The sequence below is a fragment of the Sphaerodactylus townsendi genome, linkage group LG15 (assembly GCF_021028975.2).
Source record: "Sphaerodactylus townsendi isolate TG3544 linkage group LG15, MPM_Stown_v2.3, whole genome shotgun sequence".
NCBI lineage: Eukaryota > Metazoa > Chordata > Lepidosauria > Squamata > Sphaerodactylidae > Sphaerodactylus > Sphaerodactylus townsendi.
Window position 1 is genome coordinate 17,489,804 of NC_059439.1, and position 18,977 is coordinate 17,508,780.

General features: G+C 45.1%; 1 protein-coding gene across 1 annotated transcript in view; it reads right to left on the minus strand.

Moving 5' to 3' along the window:
- Positions 1 to 769: 769 nt before the first annotated feature.
- MPP3 (MAGUK p55 scaffold protein 3) overlaps positions 770 to 18,977 on the minus strand; it is a 97,424-nt gene continuing 79,216 nt past the window's right edge. Inside the window, exons 16-19 of the mRNA XM_048516449.1 lie at positions 11,939 to 12,032; positions 11,016 to 11,124; positions 6,585 to 6,707; positions 770 to 4,371 (exon numbers count right to left, since the gene is read on the minus strand). Of these exons, the coding sequence (XP_048372406.1) occupies positions 4,192 to 4,371; positions 6,585 to 6,707; positions 11,016 to 11,124; positions 11,939 to 12,032 (506 nt within the window). The 3' untranslated portion in view covers positions 770 to 4,191. The remainder of the gene's footprint in view (positions 4,372 to 6,584; positions 6,708 to 11,015; positions 11,125 to 11,938; positions 12,033 to 18,977) is intronic.

Sequence of the window (18,977 nt, forward strand, 5' to 3'; positions counted from 1 at the left end):
TTCAACAAATGCAAATCATTTCTAGACCTCATCCAACCATGTGGCTCGAGCAAAATGAACCTAGTGGGGGGGGGGGGACCACAAAAGACCAAAATACATTGCCAATGGCCAGCACAGCTCCCTGAGCAGCAGTGGCGTAGGAGGTGAAGAGCTCGTGTATCTAATCTGGAGGAACCGGGTTTGATTCCCGGCTCTGCCGCCTGAGCTGTGGAGGCTTATCTGGGGAATTCAGATTAGCCTGTACACTCCCATACACGCCAGCTGGGTGACCTTGGGCTAGTCACAGCTTCTCGGAGCTCTCTCAGCCCCACCCACCTCACAGGGTGTTTGTTGTGAGGGGGGAACGGCAAGGAGATTGTCAGCCCCTTTGAGTCTCCTGCAGGAGAGAAAGGGGGGATATAAATCCAAACTCCTCCTGAGCAGTCTGAGGTTTAAACCCAACCAATGGGAGATGTACCTTTTTTTTTCTTATGTAAGCTTTGCAAAAATTCTGATTTGTTACTAACAGGTCATAATGACAACATTCAGGAGATAGAAAGAGAGGAAGCTGAGGCATTTTTTGTCCCTGAGGGGGTGGAGATTTTCTAAAGGAGTTGTCCCAGAGGAGGAAAGCTTGTTGAAACAGAGAAAGGCAGCCAACGATTTGTCTTATGCTAGTTCAGGGGTCTGCAACCTGCGGTTCTCCAGATGTTCGTGGACTACAAATCCCATCAGCCCCTGCCAGCGTGCTAGTACCACGACATAGATAAGTTAGTAGTATTCTTAAAAGTGGGGTTTTCTATTGATTACAATTTAATGGAGTATTGAGTTGTCATTGCGTAACTAGTGTAAAAGTTCTGCAATATCCTATGTCGATTTCCCCTGTATATACTTCTGTCTTTGCCTGTAAAGTTCTCAGCCTCTTGAACTTTCTGAAGAATACATACTTTCCTTGATCATGATCAATCAATACAGAAAAGATATCCTGGTCCCCTTTTTAAACCCAGCTAAAATTTGTAATCCTCCCTGTCAGGAGTAATCGTTTATAGGACAGAAAGTAATGTGTACAAGGGCACTCATGTCAAAACAACTGGCTCCATAGCGGCATCTAGTGACAGAACATAAGTATAACAACAAACATAACCTAAAGGAAGAAAAAGCATGAATGTGTTCCAGACAAGACTCTTACTATGAACTGAAATTTGGACCCAGGGTTAAGGTGGGATAGTAGAGGCAAAGAACAATTTTGCACCTCCCATACAAAGAATGTACAACAGAAATACAGCATACATTGAATGAATAAATTTATCCTTTGATAGACACTATGTGGTCTTCCACTTATATTACAAGAGACTATAGGTGATTTTTCAAGTGTCCAGCCATCATCGAACCCTTTTGACACCAACGTATCTGCTAAGGAATTCTTCAGCATCTGCCCTGAGAACCCTCTGGGTTGCCAACGATTTCAGCGGCTTGTTCTAGAAGTACACAGTCGGTTTATGAAGAACGCTGGACGGGTTTTATTGGGCGTCACCATCTGTCTGCTTCCATACATACTGGATGCACCCTTGGAAAAGACATATCGGTCTCCTTCGGTGGCACAGTTGCAAGCAGTAACAGGCAGGAAACCTTTTAGAGGCTTATACCACTATAAGTGATCTTTTCATTGAGGTATTCGGAGAGGCTTCCACGGAAAGTATCCTTGGAACAGTCTGAAAATCATGAAACCAAAACAGAACCACAATCACCACTCCAGTCTTCACGGATACCTCCTTCTCAAAGACTTGACTGAAGGCCAACATCCTATATTCTGTTCCACATAAAGATGATAATTCGGTCAGTTGAGGTGCAGCAGCTGAGAAAGGACATGGTCCTGAACGCATATGAGAATTGTCATGCATTTTCACACACTGCCTTTGTCAAAACCATTATTAGGTGCATTACTGAACATGGTACTTTGATACAAGGGCATTCATGCCAAAATTTATTTTTTTGCTTTCAAACAGATGGCAGGAGCAGGGCTAGGTAGGCACTAGGACCCAGACAGAGCATTCTACAGCAAAGGAAGTCTGGCATACTTTGTTCTATGGCAAAGGAACATACAACCTACTGTATTATCTTTATGTGCAGCAGAGTATAGCATCGCAAGGAAAGTCTAGTGCCGTGGTGGCGAACCTTTGGCACTCCAGATGTTATGGACTACAATTCCCATCAGCCCCTGCCGATTGGCCATGCAGGCAGGGGCTGATGGGGATTGTAGTCCATAACATCTGGAGTGCCAAAGGTTCACCACCACTGGTCTAGTGTAAGATTTTCCTCCGTGGGAATTATTCTTATGGAGGCAAAAACACAGAAAAATACTATACTGGAACATAAGATCAGTTTGAATTTTCCAAGGAGAGAGGGAAAAAAACCCACACAGGCTGCACACAGGACTAGGCATTTTCACATTCACAAGACACAACCTCCAACCAACTCAAATACAAAATTCCATACCACGAAAATGTATAGTCTGTGAAGGAAATTATGCAAAGCATTTGTCTGTACATGCTTGTGTTGCATAAATTAATCAACTTCCCAAATCCTGTAAATTACCGACCGTCCGGGAATGGCATGCTAAAATAGTTGAGTTTGCCCAAATGAAAAAAATAACGAAAATTATTAATGGGAGAATGTTATCCGCATTTAAGGATGAACGGACACAGCAAATGATCTTGAAAATATATCGAAGAATAAATGAATGTTGATAAGTTTCAAGGAGCAGAAGAGAAAAACTACAGATAAGGTATAGGGACAAAATAATATTATTATGGCTGGGCTATATAAGAAAAATCTGTACTTGGGAAAGTAATCTCCTTTTAGTTATTACAGGATAAGTGTGAAAAATTGGTTTGAAGGGAAGTCCGTGTGTAACAAATGAATCTGAATTAGTGTTAAAAAAAAGAAAAGAAAAGCCAAAACACTTTTTTTAAAAATGGAGAAGAAAGAAGAGGGGAAAGATTTGGAGATAAGTCCGAAATCTTTTCCACAGAGGCTGTAATGTTCTTTCACTCCAGTTTTTAGACTAGGGACACACAACCCGCCTTTGGTTACAAAACCGAAGAAGAACTCTAAGCCAGTGGTGGGATTCAGCCGGTTCGCACCACTTCAGCCGAACCGGTTGTTAAAATGGTGCTTGTAAACAAACAGTTGTTAAATTACTTGAATCCCACCACCGGAACCGGTTGTTAAATTATTTGAATCCCACTATTGTCTACAGCGGTAAGAACTAGAAACTTGCCATTAAAAGAAAGAATTGAGGATCTACAGACATGGAACTAAATGGAATTTGGCCTTAGTACGCTGTTCACTGAGCGGGAGAGGGTGGCTGCCTCCACAGGGATCTTGACATTTCACAGCTTGTGCAAGCAAAAGGAAGAAAAGGCAAGTATATTAGATGCTTCTAGGCAGGTCTGAGTTTGTGGCTTTCCTGGTGAGAATGAGGGAAATTGCCCGTTACCTCTTGAGCATTCAGACCATTATTATGGCAAATTGCAGAGAAAGTACAGAAAATTATTTGATGGCTCCTTTTCAGCTATATGTAGGTTACATAAAGTAGAATCTTCAGGCAGGGTGATTGGCCCAGGAATTCTTCCCTGCTGCAAAAAGACGGAAGAACCATCATTTGGATCAAAGCTCCCACTGGCCAGCCATTTAAAAGAGAAGGTCCTTCTTACGTTATCCAAAATTATAACTCTGTAATAGAACTTATCTTTCCTTTCTTGTCAACCACCCAACATTCGGGTGGTTTGTTTTCTTATTCAGTAAAGTTGGAATCCTCTTTTTCTAGTGCTTTTTTTCCCTAATTCAGGAAAGTCTGAAGCATCATTGCGTCCAGATCCCTGTGTTTTGATCTTGCAGCGGCAGCTTACAAAAGAAAAGCGAAAGGCTTCTGTCGGCAGGACTGGAAGCCGCGCACAAGACTCTGGATTCTCTCCTGGAGGGATTTTTCATTCCGCCACAGTGATTTGTTTTCATTCCCGTAGAGGAAATTATTGCATCAGAGAAAGTTCCCAGATGGAGACGGTTCTCTTTGCTGTTTTCCAAGCAAACCTGCAATTCCAGCGGATGTGTGGGGGGGGGAGGGGGGGTTGTTTGTTTCCCTTTTGATCCATTATATTTACAGCATATTAGTGAACAGGTATCTCTTCTAATTTGGCACAGCATTGCTGACTATAATCTGACCCATGAGATTGGCACCCAGAAGGAGTCTGTGTTCAGTTTCTCCAATATGGCTTTCAGCTGGCTGCACGCACTGTGGAGGTCTTCTTTCACCAGGACTGTGTCGATAATGTGGCCATACTGTTCTTCAATGAAAGCCGCCGAGTTAGCCATTTCTACCTGTTCCTCGTCCTGAAAATCAAAACAGAAAGTCAACGCAAGACAACACAGAGGGGCTTTGCAAAGAAATGCCCCTGGAGTGCACTAGCCAAACAGAAAATTCTCAAAATAAGTAAGCAAACTTGTTTTCTGCTGCAACGAAAACTAGGGCCGTTTCCGCATGGCAGCGCCGACCCGAAGAGCCGACCCGAGAAGCGCCGACCCGAAGACGCTGGGACCGTCCGCACGGACGATCCCGGGAAGAGGCGGGCAGCCGGCGCCGCGGAGCGCCGGCGCCAGCCCGCCACTGATATTTGTCCCCTGGGCCTCCAGTATTAATGGAAGCGAACCTGGGGACACGCATGCCCTGCGCCTCTTGAGCATACTACGGCGGCGCAGGGCCAGAAGGGCGTCTCCCCAGGAAACCTCTTTGTTAACGCCGGAGGCCCATTAAAGTGAATGCCGAATTGAGGAGTATCATGAAGCCGCTGCCGTTCGCTTCGGCTGAGTAGCTTCCATGGCGTATTTATTCCAAAAAGAGCAGCTTCTTAGCGTTCTCGGAATACATACGACTGCTTGAACCAACGAGGCGGCGCGGGGGTGGCGCGGCTGCGCTGCAGCTGCGCCGCCCGTGCGAATGGCAGCCTGGACACGGCGTTTTTACCATCTCCAGGCCGTCATTTTCCACCCGTGCGGAAACGGCCTAGGACATGGAGTAATGGGTTCAAGGTGCAGGAAAAGAGATTCCACCAAAACATTAGGAATAACTTTCTGACTGTCAGGGCTGTTTGACAATGGAATTCACTGCCTTGGAGAGTGGTGGAGTACCCTCTTTGAAGAGTTTGAAGAGTTTGGATTTATATCCCCCCTTTCTCTCCTGCAGGAGACTCAAAGCGGCTGACAATCTACTTGCCCTTCCCCCCTCACAACAAACCCCCTGTGAGATGGGTGGGGCTGAGAGAGCTCCGAGAAGCTGTGACTAGCCCAAGGTCACCCAGCTGGCGTGTGTGGGAGTGTACAGGCTAATCTGAATTCCCCAGATAAGCCTCCACAGCTCAGGTGGCAGAGCTGGGAATCAAACCCGGTTCCTCCAGATTAGATACACGAGCTCTTCACCTCCTACGCCACTGCTGCTCCTTTGGAGGTTTTTTGGAGGTTTTTAAACAGAGGCTGGATGGCCATCTGTCAGGGAGTGCTTTGATTGTATGTTCCTGCATGGCAGGGGGTTGGATTTGATGGCCTCTTGTGGTCTCTTCCAACTCTATGATTCTAATTGTGGATTTTGTTGATGGCAAATAGTGCAAAATATACCAAACTCTGACTATATGACCAGGCCCTGAGCAATGTATTTTCTCTTAGTCAGACGCAGTCTATGTTTTTAATTTTCAACATGCTAACAATGCCTTCCTAAGCTGAGAAACTCAGAAGCCAATCGAATGGGGTTTACTCCCAGGAAAGTCTTCTCAGGTTTGCACCACAAGATTCTCATTGCAACCTGCTTTGAACAGCAACACAGGACACATTAAAAAAAAGATGAATCAAGAAAGAGACAACACCAGAACTGAAGAATGTAAAAGCGGCCATTTTGGATCAAACCAGCAATCCATCTGACCCAGCATCCTTTTCTCACAGTGCATAATTGTATATCCCAAGATGGCCTGCAACCAAGGCACAGATGACAAAGTCTCTGAGAGCCAGCGGGATGTAATGGTTAAGAGCAGGTGGATTCTAATCTGGAGAACTGGGTTTGATTCCCCACTCCTCCACCTGAGTGGCGGAGGCTTATCTGGTGAACCAGATGTGCTTCTGCACTCCTGCATTCCTGCTGGGTGACCCTGAGCTAGTCACCGTTCTCTCAGACGTCTCTTATCCCCACCTACCTCACAAGGTGTCTGTTGTGGGGAGAGGAAGGGAAAGGAGCTTGTCAGCCACCTTGAGTCTCCTGACAGGAGAGAAAGGTGGGATATAAATCCAAACTCTTCTTCTTCATTGTTGCTCCCCAGTAGTGGAATTCAGACGTTTACTGTTTCAGAATATGGAGGCCCTATTCAAGTCATAATTCAATATTCTTCCTATATAATTTACAGTCATACACCACTTAATCTCATCCCAATGCCAGCAGGTTTCTGAAATGCCTGCACAAACCTTGCCTTGCTGCTTTGGGGGCAACCGCCAGCCAACAGCAACCCCAATCCACCGGCAAAGGCTCCCTTTGTACGTCCCAGCCCGTTGTGCAAAACACTTACGAGCGGGACAAAAATGTCATCCGGTGCCAGGGACATCGGGGCATTCTTTTTCTTTTCCGAAACAAGAGGCTTCACAAAGACAACGTATGGCTTGAACTCGGGCGTCCTCAAGTGCTTCACGGCCTGCAAAGGGAGATACAGAACAGGCGAGGCTGGTCACTGTGCGGTAATGTCATACGAGACAAATCCAATCAAAATGGTGCTCTTTTTACGCCACTGAACAAGGAAGGCGATAAATGCGCCAAGAGAATTCCGCTGTGCCTGCTGCGTTTGGGCTCCTATTTATTATGAGCAACAGCAGTATCGCAAAGTCGCCGTTATTATCTTTGCTCAAATTGCTCCGAGCGCTTTCGAGTCGCCAAGCCTGTTTTCTCAGGGAACAGAGGATGTGATCCCTCTGTCTCATGGCTGCCGGCTGTTTCTTGTTTCACACTACGGCTCTCCTCATAAACAGCAACACGTCGCCTGGGCTATTATTAACGGAAAGGCAATTCTTTAAATTAAAAAAGGACTATTAACTGCCAGAATGCATTTTTTTTTAAAAAAACAGATCTGAACGTAACAGAATATTTCTTCTGATTCAGGCAGGGCTGAACAGGAAGATTAGAAAGGATTGCTGCTACTCCCTTCCTCGTAGCTCACAGTAGGGAAAAGGGAAATTCATTTGAACTGCAGGGAGAGAGAGATACCTTGGACTATCAAGGACTGGGAGCCGAGGGGAAGGCAGGGGTGGATGGAGCAAATGGTAATAATGCATAACAACACTTTGGGGAGAGCAAGAGGGACATCTTTCCCTCGTCAATGAACAACTAATTTTAAAATGTATTAGTCATGTTCACTGACACGGCGCACCAGATGACAAAATCTCCTTGCAAAGCTATCACTAACTAACAAGGAAAACCACATCAGCGGAAAATCGGAGTCGACCACACTGGGAAGTCGATGGATATTAAAGCAAAGTCAATGGCAGAAACGATACCCGTCTCAGCAAATACGTGAAAGTCGGACACCCGACTTGTTAAGAGGTGACATGATAGTCCTATTTAGATATTTGAAGGGATGTCATGTTGGTGAGGGAGCAAGCTTGTTTTCTGCTGCTCCGGAAACTAGGAACAGGAGTAATCGGTTCAAGGTGGAAGAAAAGAGACTGCATTAGGAAAACTTCCTAACAGTAAGGGCTGTTTGACAATGGAATACACTACCTCGGAGCGTGGTGGAGTCTCCTTCTTTGGAGGTTTTTAAAGAGAGGCTGGATGGAGTGCTGTGATTGTGTGTTCCTGCATGGCAGGGGGTTGGACTTGATGGCCCTTGGGGTCTCTTCCAACTCTATGATTCTATGATTCTATGATTGGTGGGAAAGGGTGGGGTAGAAAACAAATAAATAAAATAAATAGTTCAGCATGTCTCTCCCACCCCAGTTGAGTTCCATCTGTGCACGCTCTTGACCAATACGTAGAATTTTCCTTGCTATATATTGTAATGCTATATATTATAGTGCCAAGAAATTGGTTTCACACAATTTTGCACAAGTGGAAAGGTAAGTGGGGGTACAGCAAGTCTGCATTTAGAGCACCCGGTTGCATGGTTTTATTCTTTTGTTTTTTTGTCACTTTTCTGATTGCCCAACAGCTCTAGTGCAAAAGGAAATTTGGTGTGGGTATCGAATAGCTCCATTCCACTAACATCAAGAGCGTTTTCTTCTCCAGACAGCGCCTGTCATAAGAACATGAGAACATAAGAACTAGCCTGCTGGATCAGACCAGAGTCCATCTAGTCCAGCACTCTGCTACTCGCAGGGTTGATCTGGTTCCCAATGACTCGCCCCCTCAGACGGTAGCAACGAACAACCCTATTGAGGGGATGGATTCTCGCAATGGGTGTGTATTTCACGATAGTAATGGGGTGTTGGACCAACTAAATGAGGCGGATTGACTGATATTGCAAACATCTGACCCCAATACATCTCTCAGCCTCCTATCTTGGAATATAGCAGGTTGGAAAAATAAGGCCAATAATCCCGATTTTTTAACATTTCTTAAAGATTTTAACATACTTCTGTTCCAAGAAACTTGGACTCCTCTCCCTATTGTGGCAGCCCAAGGATATCAAACCTACTGTCTTCCACTGCTCATAGGGTCCTAATAAGATGGGAAGGCACCAGAAGCGGGTCTGGCAATCTTGGTAGCACAAGGTGAACCTCCGGATCACAGAGTTACCAGTATGCTATCATTTAGCTCAGGCTATTCTATGTGAGGGCTTGATCTCTCCCCTCCTAGTGGTTAACATCTACCTTCACCCTACGGCGGATAGTGAAACCGTCCATTCACATTGGATGTGTATCACAGACTTCTGTGATAACCCTGAAACAACTATATCCTATGACTGAAATGGTGGTGGCGGGTGAATTTGTAATGCTGGAATTGGAGGTAGCGAGACTGCCCTGATTACACCCTTGGGGCTTGGAGACGATACCCTTCCCTGGTTCTTCTCACTTCCTAGGTTTGCTCCAGAGATATTAACTCAAGCCTAGCTGGGGAAAGAGCTAATTTATTTTGCCACAGCGCATGGGGCCTGGAGGTGCCTTTGGGAGCTCACCATACAGGATGTAGAAAGCAATGGCTGCTGCTGCTGCTGCTGCTGCTCCTGAGCACCCTAGTCTGCTAAGGCATTTGCAATCTGAGATCAAGGAGGAATCAAGATTGGTAGCCATAGATTGACTTCTCTTCCATAAATCTGTCCAAGCCCTTTTTAAAGCTATCCAGGTTAGTGGCCATCACCACCTCCTGTGGCAGCCTATTCCAAACACCAATCACACGTTGCGGGAAGAAGTGTTTCCTTTTATTAGTCCTAATTCTTCCCCCCAGCATTTTCAATGGATGCCCCCTGGTTCTAGTATTGTGAGAAAAGCTCTGTCGTCAGCAGAACAGAGCCATTTGGATGCAACCCACAGGTCAAAACAATGCACTGTTGTTCCTGGATCCAGGAAAACAGAACTGGCCGTCATCAGCATGTTAGGGAGATCAGCATGTTAGAGAGATCTAAGATATTAAAAGCCACCAAACAGGCACTCTTCCTGTCCTTCCCTAGATGCAGACTGCTCGTCAGGACTACTCGTGCAGTTTCTGCTCCAAAATCAATTCTGGGTCTTGGCTAATTTGGATCCCTCCAAAATCAGGTTCCTCCAAATGTATTAGGAGAAGGTCTACCACCATTCTTCAGTCACCTTGACCACAATGGAATATTACATACAGTGGTGGGATCCAAAAATTTTAGTAACAGGTTCCCAAGGTGGTGGGATTCAAACAGTGGCATAGCGCCAATGGGGCTGGGCAGGGCACGACGGGGGCGTGGCCGAGCATTCCAGGGACGGGGCATTAATAATTTCTCTGTTACTGAAAAAAACTCTTACTGTAAAAAAAGTTCCTAATTTCCAGCTGGTATCTTTCTGTCTGTAATTTAAACTCATTGTAGCAAGTCCTATCGTCTACTGCCAACAGAAACAACGACTTCTCCTCTAATTGACTGCTTGTCAAATACTTAATACTTTCAAATACTTAATTTTGTTTCTAGAAATCAAAAGAAGGATACTTTCCTTAAACAAGGAACTTGACCATATTTCTAAAACATGTTTTTAAAACAGCCCAACAGGGAGAATTATCCCATTTTCTACCCTTGTTAGCCAGCCACATAGGAAACAACAGGACTTTATGATTTTTGGAGCGAATGGAATTTCTAACGGAAAAGCAGACCCAATTAGTAACCCCCACTCGGCACACACAAATACTTAGTAACCCACTCTCGGGAACTGGTGAGAACCTGCTGGATCCCATCTCTGATTACACATGGGGCTACAATGTCTGGTTCTGCAAGCTCGTATGTAGCTTTCTTAAATGAAGTTATTTATCAGTGGATCTGGAAACTTCATATGCCTTCTCCTGAACCTGTTTGGGAGAACTCGCAACAAAAGCAATACCGTATTGTCGAAGGTTTTCACAGTTGGAATAACTAGAGTGTTATAGGTTTTCTGGGTTCTACGCTACTGGGACATGGCCATACAACCCGGAAAACCCACCACACCCCAAAGCAATACTAATTATAAACAAAACAAAACCTAGCCAACAAAAGTGATAAAAACAAGCCAAGTATCTCTTCAACAAAACTAAATTGTTTTGTTAAGAAACAAAACTAAAAGGAGATCAAACCCACAGCCTACAGTGAATTCACTGACCCCACTGCTACAGTTCCCCAGCCAAGAAGGGTAAAGGTCCACCAAGGAAGTATTGGGGTCGCCAAATGTCAAGACCTCCACATTGTAGAGCGATGGTAACAGACTGGACCATCAAAGCTTGTGAATGGCAATTTCAGCAATATGGTTATAGAATGAACGACCAATCTGTCTGAGCAATTTCAGCCACAAAACCGGGGATTTACCTCAGGCACGACATCCACAAGGCACACTTTATTCTTGGCCATGACTGACTGTATGGCCTCCAAGCTTGTCCCGTAGAGATTCTCCTTATACTCTCCATGCTCTACAAACCTAAAGACATTGAGGGAATTCATTTAAAAACTGAGCTGAGACAACTGTAAAAATGCGCCAAAACTTATTACAATGACCCTTGGAAAAACAATGGTGAGCAACTGAAAAGGTGACACAGGGTTACATCCAGACTCCTCTTTTTCCTCTTAGAGAGCCAGCAGTGGCGTAGTGGTTAAGAGCAGGTGTACTCTAATCTGGAGAATCGGGTTTGATTCCCCGCTCTGCCACTTGAGCTGTGGAGGCTTATCTGGTGAACCAGATTAGCTTGTGCACTGCAACACATGCCAACCTTGGGCTAGTCACAGTTCTTTGGAGCTCTCTCAGCCTCACCCACCTCACAGCGTGTTTGTTGCTGGGAGAAGAGATAAAGGAGAATGTAAGCCCCTTTGAGTCTCCCTACAGGAGAGAAAGGGGGGATATAAATCCAATTCTTCTTCTTCTTCTTTTTGGGGTGTTCAAGCAACTGAGAGACAGTGTTGTGTAGTGGTTAAAGGTTCAGACTAGAACCTGGGAAACCAAGATTCAAATTCCCACTCACACCATGAAACCTTGGAGCAGTCAGCTCCGACCCTGGTTAACATTTGGATGGGAGACCTCCAAGGAATAGCAGAGCTATGATGTGGAGGCAGGCAACGGAAAAGCACTCCCAATCGTCCCTTGCCTTGAAAATCCTATGGGGCTGCCATAAGTCAGCTGTGACTTGGTGGCAATTAAAAAAAAGCAATCGACATGGTAAAAATACTGACTTGGCGTCCAAATCTACCCCACCACAGACCCGCCTTGGGTTTCCCTGGCACATCCAACCAAAGCCTACTTGTTATGTTGCACATCAGACTCAAACGACTGCTTGGAGACGAAGTTGTACTCCACTCCCTCCTTTTCATGACTCTTCTTGGACCTTGTGGTATCTGCAAAGCAGAGAAAGCCAAGATTAGACAGAACTGATTTACCCAATTCAGCCATTTGCGCTGGTTTGCAGCAGCAGAGAAAGTCACCCAGCGTGTTCTTGTGTTGCAAATCTGATCCTCGCACTAATGTCTGCCTGTTCCCCCATCCCGAGGGCACATTAGGAAAGCCCATTGCTAGATCTCAGGCTTTTTCAAGGGTTTCAGGAAGGCACCCCCTTGGTTAAGCCAGCGTGGTGTACTGCTTAAGAGCAGGTGGATTCTAATCTGGAGAACCGGGTTTGATTCCCCACTCCTCCCCACCTGAGATGCAGAGGCTTATCTGGTGAACTAGATGTGTTTCCACACTCCTACATTCCTGCTGGGTGACCTCGGGCTAGTCACAGTTCTTCTGAACTCTCTCAGCCCCACAAGCCTCACCAGGTGTCTGTTGTGGGGAGAGGAAGGGAAAGGAGCTTGGAAGCCACCTTGAGTTTCCTGACAGGAGAGAAAGGTGGGGTATAAACCCAAATTCCTCTTCTTCTTAATACTCTGGAAATTGTTCAAAGGGGCTTTTGTAGGGGTCAGCTAATTTCTGTTGGGGCTTTTGGGAGTTTCCACCTAAACATTAGAAAGAACTTTCTGTCAGGGCTGTTCAACAGAGTGGTGGAGTCTCCTTCTTTGGACGTTTTTAAACAGAGGCTGCATGATCATCTCTCAGGAGTGCTTTGATTGTGCATTCCAGCATGGCAGGGGGTTGGACTGGATGGCCTTTGTGGCCCCTTCCATGATTCTGTGATTCTTATAAGCTGCAGAAATGAGCTTGGATCTCTTCACCTTCTATCTTTATCCTTTCAATGAGGCTGGCCTTATAACTTAAACACCATTGTTCTATTTGCCACTTTCTCTCGGCCACAGTGTAGCTGGTCCACACTCATTTGGTGCTTTGCTTGTGTATTTGAGACTTCTTTAAACCATCCTTTCTCCAACAAACGGACACCGAAGCCCACGGTCATCAGCAGGTCTTCTGACATCAAGTCCCATGAAAAAAAAACACCCCACAATCTTCCCTTTTGATTCCTCCTCTCCCACCCACATCTGAGCTTTACTGGAAAGCCCATTCCTCATCCCAATATTATAGGACCCCCCTCCCCCAATAAGATGCATCTGCCTTCTCCTGCATATATGTCTCTAGAAACAATCATCCTCTCTTTACTTCCATCTGTAAAATACATGTAACTGTTGAAGACCTGTAGATGCCTTCCCCCTATTCCCAGCGGATCTATGTGCTTCATGTGGATATATATTGGCCTGTCCGAGCGAATGCTTGGTATATAACTACTTTCTAATAAAAGTTAATGGTTGCCATGGAGTATGTGGCCTTTATTGTGTCTTGGCTGTTTCTCTCTGACAATATTGTATATTTTCCCATGCAAGTTGAGGCTGGAAGTAAGGACAGCCAGATCACATGCACAGTTCTATGGAACCGCGGGAGGTGAACTTGTAGCTACAGAGCCATGGGCAAGCTCCTACTTAGTAGATACTCAAATTCTTTCCTTGCCCCACTCACAAAATACATGGATTGGGCCGATGCATGTGTTTACTGTCAAAGTCAAAGATCAACAGGGGGAAATTCTCTCCCTCCTCTTTCATAATGGTTGCTCAGAAAACTTTTAAGTCGATTCTTGCTCTCCCTTCCTCTTGCTGCCTTTATTTTCCTCTGTTTACCCTTAAGTGAAGGAAAAAGTAAACCACAAGGGGGAGGAGATGAGGAAGAAGAGTTTGGATTTATACCCCACCTTTCTCTCCTGTAAGGAGATTCAAGGGGGCCTACAAGCTCCTTTCCCTTCCTCTCCCCACAACAGATACCTTGTGAAGTAGGTGGGGCTGAGAGAGTTCAGAGAGAACTAGCCCAAGGTCACCCAGCAGGCTTCATGTGTAGGAGCAGGGAACAAATCCAATTCACCAGGTAAGAGTCTGCCGCTCATGTGGAGGAGTGGGGAATCAAACCCGGTTTTTATCCACTACACCATGATGTAAAATTGGTAGAGAGTCTCGTTCAGGTAGAGAGACATGTTCTCAAGTTCTATAGTTCCCAAGCGTGCATAGTCCCATTGGGGAAATGTCATGTGTATCCTAGTAACATGTGTAACCCAATGAAGAGGAGGAGGAGAAGAAGAAGAGTTGGATTTATATCCCCCATTTCTCTCCTATAGGAGACTCAAAGGGGCTTACAAACTCCTTTCCCTTCCCCCCTCACAACAAACACCAAGTAGGTGGGACTGAGAGTGCTCAGAAGAACTGTGACTAGTCCAAGATCACCCAGCTGGCGTGTGTTGGAGTATACCGGCTAATCTGAATTCCCCAGATAAGCCTCCACAGCTCAGGAGGCAGAGCAGGGAATCAAACCCGGTTCCTCCAGATTAGAGGACAAACGCTCTTAACCACTACGCCACTGTTTCAGTCTCTATGCCCCACAGTACTGATCTGAACCAAGGCCCACACATCACTGGGAAGTGTCACTGGTGTAATGCCCATTGGGCAAGGTGGGCAGCTGCCCAGGGCATCACTTTGTGGGGGGCATCAAAATGCAGGGTTCGTTTTTGGGTATTTTAGTGGTTTTCCATTTTTGGCCTGTAGGGGGTGCAGTTTTAGGCTAGCAGCACCAAAATTTCAGCGTATCATCAGAAGATTGTCCTTATGCTACCCCCCAAGTTTGGTGAGGTTTGGTTCAGGGAATCCAAAGTTATGGACTCCCAAAGGGGGTGCCCCTATCCCCCATTGTTTCCAATGGGAGCTAATAGGAGATGGGGGCTACAGTTTTGAGGGTCCATAACTTTGGCCCCCCCTGAACCAAGCTTCCATAAGCTTGGGGGCGTATCGATAGGGAAGTCTCCTGATGAGACCCTGGGAGTTTTGAGACTGTGCCTTCAGAAATGTGCCCCCCACAGCCTGCAACCCCCATTGACAGCAATGCAGAAAACTCAATGCAGAACAAAGATTCTTGGGCAAATTTATAGGATGTTCCTGCAGGGGGTGCATTTTTGAATGTATCGGCACCAAAATTTCAGGGTATCATCTGGAGATGATGGCACCCCCCAAGTTTGGTGCAGTTTGGTTCAGGGGGGCCAAAGTTATGGACCCTCAAAACTGTAGCCCCCATCTCCTATTAGCTCCCATTGGAAACAATGTGGGATGGGGCACCCCCTTTGGGAGTCCATAACTTTGGACTCCTTGAACCAAACCTCACCAAACCTGGGGAGTAGCTTAAGGACAGTCTCCTGATGATATGCTGAAATATTGGTGCTGATATGTCTAAAAATGCACCCCCTGGAGGCACCAATGTCCTGGCGCAAAAACAATTTGGTCGAGGTAGAGTGGCAGCCCATGGGGGGGGGGGGGCAGGTTTTGCCCAGGGCTACAGTTTGCCCAGGGCTGCCTCGTTATGCCCCTGGGAAGTGTGGAACTTCAGAATGTATTTCTCCACCTAACCTGTGGATGTCCATGGGGAAAAAGAAATGTGTAACTAGGCTGCAAGTCACAGCACCGCACCAAAATCCATTTAGATGTGTAACTTGCCCATCCTTTTCAGTTTCATTTTAATTGCATCAGAATTGGTGAATTTTTCCTCTAAGGAAAAAGCCTCACAAGGAGGCATTTATACAATGCATAAGGCATGGGAAGCTTACCCACACATCCAAAATACTAGGCACATGGCCCAGTTTACACATATTTATTTGCAGCAGCTGGGGCATACACACAGCCAGCAACTCCTTGGCAAGGCTGGGGTAACGAGAGGTTGGGACAGACTCTAGTTCCGTCCTCCTCCTCCCGAGTAGCTGATCAGCGTCAGCATCTGATTTTCTACCAAACCTATGTGTAGTCCGATCCTGGCAGTTGGATCGGGGGAGGAAACTGAAACAACATATCTGTTAAAAACAAAATAAAACATTTAAAGCCAACAGCAATTTTTAAAAAAAAAACTTAAAAAAAATCAAACTAAACTCATCCCCCCAGCAAAGCTTTTTCAGAAAGAAAAAGAAATGTTTTAATATGCTGACAAAAATAAGGAAAACATTAAGTTGGCCAGAAAGTTCAATGTGGTTATATGTCATTTTCAACAGGGGGAACATCATAAATATGAGATTAGTTAAGAGGAAACTGAAGGCCCCGATGAGAGGGCCAAAGACCTTCAGGAAGTAGGTTTAAAAGTCAGTGTACTGTAACATTTAATTTGTCTGACTGGAAGGCGATAAATTATATGGCTGAATTCTTTCTATCTATCTATCTATCTATCTATCTATCTATCTATCTATCTATCTATCTATCTATCTATCTATCTATCTATCTATCTATCTATCTATCTATCTATCTATCTATCTATCTATCTATCTATCTATCTATCTATTTATTTATTTAGATTTGATATACCTGGGCGGTGTACAACATAAAATCACATAAAATCCTCATAAACATCCATAATTATAATAAAAACAGCAGTTATAATGTCCCAAGATGGCGTCCCACCTGAACCTAATCCTCTTAGGAGGAGGGGGGAGGGGTAGTGGGTCCCGGTGGTATTAGGGACCCATAGATCTTGATAATGGGTCCCACTAATATTGGGAACTCCAACCTGGGGGGAGGGCACACTCAGCGGCTGGTTTCTCCAAAAGCCCGGTGGAACAACTCGGTCTTACAGGCCCTGCGGATATCCCCAAGGTCCCGCAGGGCCTGGACAGTTGGAGGGAGAGTGTTCCACCGAGCAGGAGACCAGAGGCACGTATAGACCCGAGTGGAGGCCAACAGCATCATTGAGAGACCAGGGATCTCCAGTAGAGTGGCCTCTACCCGGTACAGAGAGCTGAGCTGGAACATATGGGGTGTCACGGTCCCGAAGATACAGGGGTCCCAGGCAGCGTAATGGGCAGCAAGGTCAAAACCCACACCTTGAAGATGATTCGGAATTTAACTGGGAGCCAATGCAGACGGCGCAACACAGGTTGTATGTGGTCTTGGAAGACGCCCCCTGTGAGCAATCGAGCCGCTGCATGTTGGACCAGTTTCAGTTGCATGTTGGACCAATATGAACAACCTTAGTGGCATCTGAAGCCGTGGATATTGTTTTAATATTGAACAGCATTAACTGAAGGACTGGTTTCGAGGCAGTATTTGAAATTAATTGGTCTTATGGTTAAACAGAGGAAATGACCTAATCGATTGTGCGTGGCAATAATGAAGAGAGTTGAAAGGTGGCAAAAAAATTTGTATGAATGCAAGGAGACGGGGGCCCATTCCGCACATGCAGAATAATGCACTTTCAACCCACTTTCACAATTGTTTGCAAGTGGATTTTGCTATTCCGCACAATAAAATCCAGCTGCAAAGTGCATTGAAAGTGGATTGAAAGTGAATTATTTTGCATGTGCAGAAGGGGCCAATATTGGGAAGTATCACAGTAGATGGCCCACTGAACACTATTTCATGGTCAGTGCATTGAACTGCACATTTATTTATTGTCAATCAGCAGCACAAGATAAAAGAATTAAAACTGTATAAAAATAGCAATACAAAATCCAGACGCAAGTAATCTGACAAATTTTAATAATTCAGTTGAAGGCAATATTTATCGTATAGAGTTAACCAAAGTCCTCCTAATCTTGCTTGCCATCAGGCCAAATGTAGCCATCTTGCAAGTTATTTCAAAATTCTTGTCAAAGAGAAGTGCAAGACAAAACTGCCTATACTGTCCAAGATAACCCTTCCAACTCTCTTCATTATTACCATGCACAATCAATTAGTTCATTTCCTCTGTTTAACCATAAAACCAGTTAATTTCAAATACTGCCTCGAAACCAGTCCTTCAGTATCAGTGTTACAAGTGCACTGCAAATCTGAATGTAAAAAAGCACAATCCAACAGAACATGCTCAGAAGTTTCAATACTACCATCCCAACAGATGTTCTTCAAAGGGGATTTTCCTATATCTCCTGTCTAACCACTGAGGGGGCAGCACCACATCGCAACAATCTGAAAACTCTTCTATGTCCTAGATCACAGGTGTCAAACTCGTGGCCCTCCAGAGGTTATGGACTACAGTTCCCATCATCCCCTGCCAGCATGATGCTGGCAGGGGATGATGGGAACTGTAGTCCATAACCTCTGGAGGGCCGCGAGTTTGACACCTATGTCCTAGATGTTCAAGATAAGGCACTGAAATTACCTGACACCTTACACTTGGAGCAAGGAATACTGTAGGTGCTATATTTAAATCTTTTTTACACTCCACATCAAGTATGCATTGTTTAAGAAATGCCTTGCTGTGTTCATGGCCTATTGACAGAAGCGGTGGTTGGGCAAGGCCATGTCTATAATTTAGAACTGTTTAATTGTCAAAAAGTAAGAAACCTAATGATATGAGGAAAAATGATATGAGGAAAAATGCCCAATATACATTGTATCCAAGGGGGTAACGATTTAGAATATTATTGTAAATGAATTTCAAGAACTGGGTAGTAAAATTATTTACCTAGGAAATGATTAGAATTATAAAAGTGGCAGAGGGATATACGTAACAGCCCTGTGGGTGAAGATATTAGAATTAGCAGAAATGGCTAAGCTTACTTAGTTGCTGAAGAAGAGGACTTGAATAATTTTGGGATAACTGGAAACCTATGGTAGAAGGACTTTAGGTTGTTGGACATGGATTCTGGTCAGCAAAGATGAGCTAAGAAAGATTTCTATGGTTTCCAGGCTGTATGACCATGTTCTAGCAGCATTCTCTCCTGACGTTTCGCCCGCATCTGTGCCTGGAATCTTCAGAGGATCTGAAGGATTTTCAGATGTCAGTCACAGATGCAGGCGAAACGTCAGGAGAGAATGCTGCTAGAACACGGCCATACAGCCCGGAAACCACACAGCACCCCAGTGATTCCGGCCATGAAAGCCTTCAACAATACATTTCTATGATAA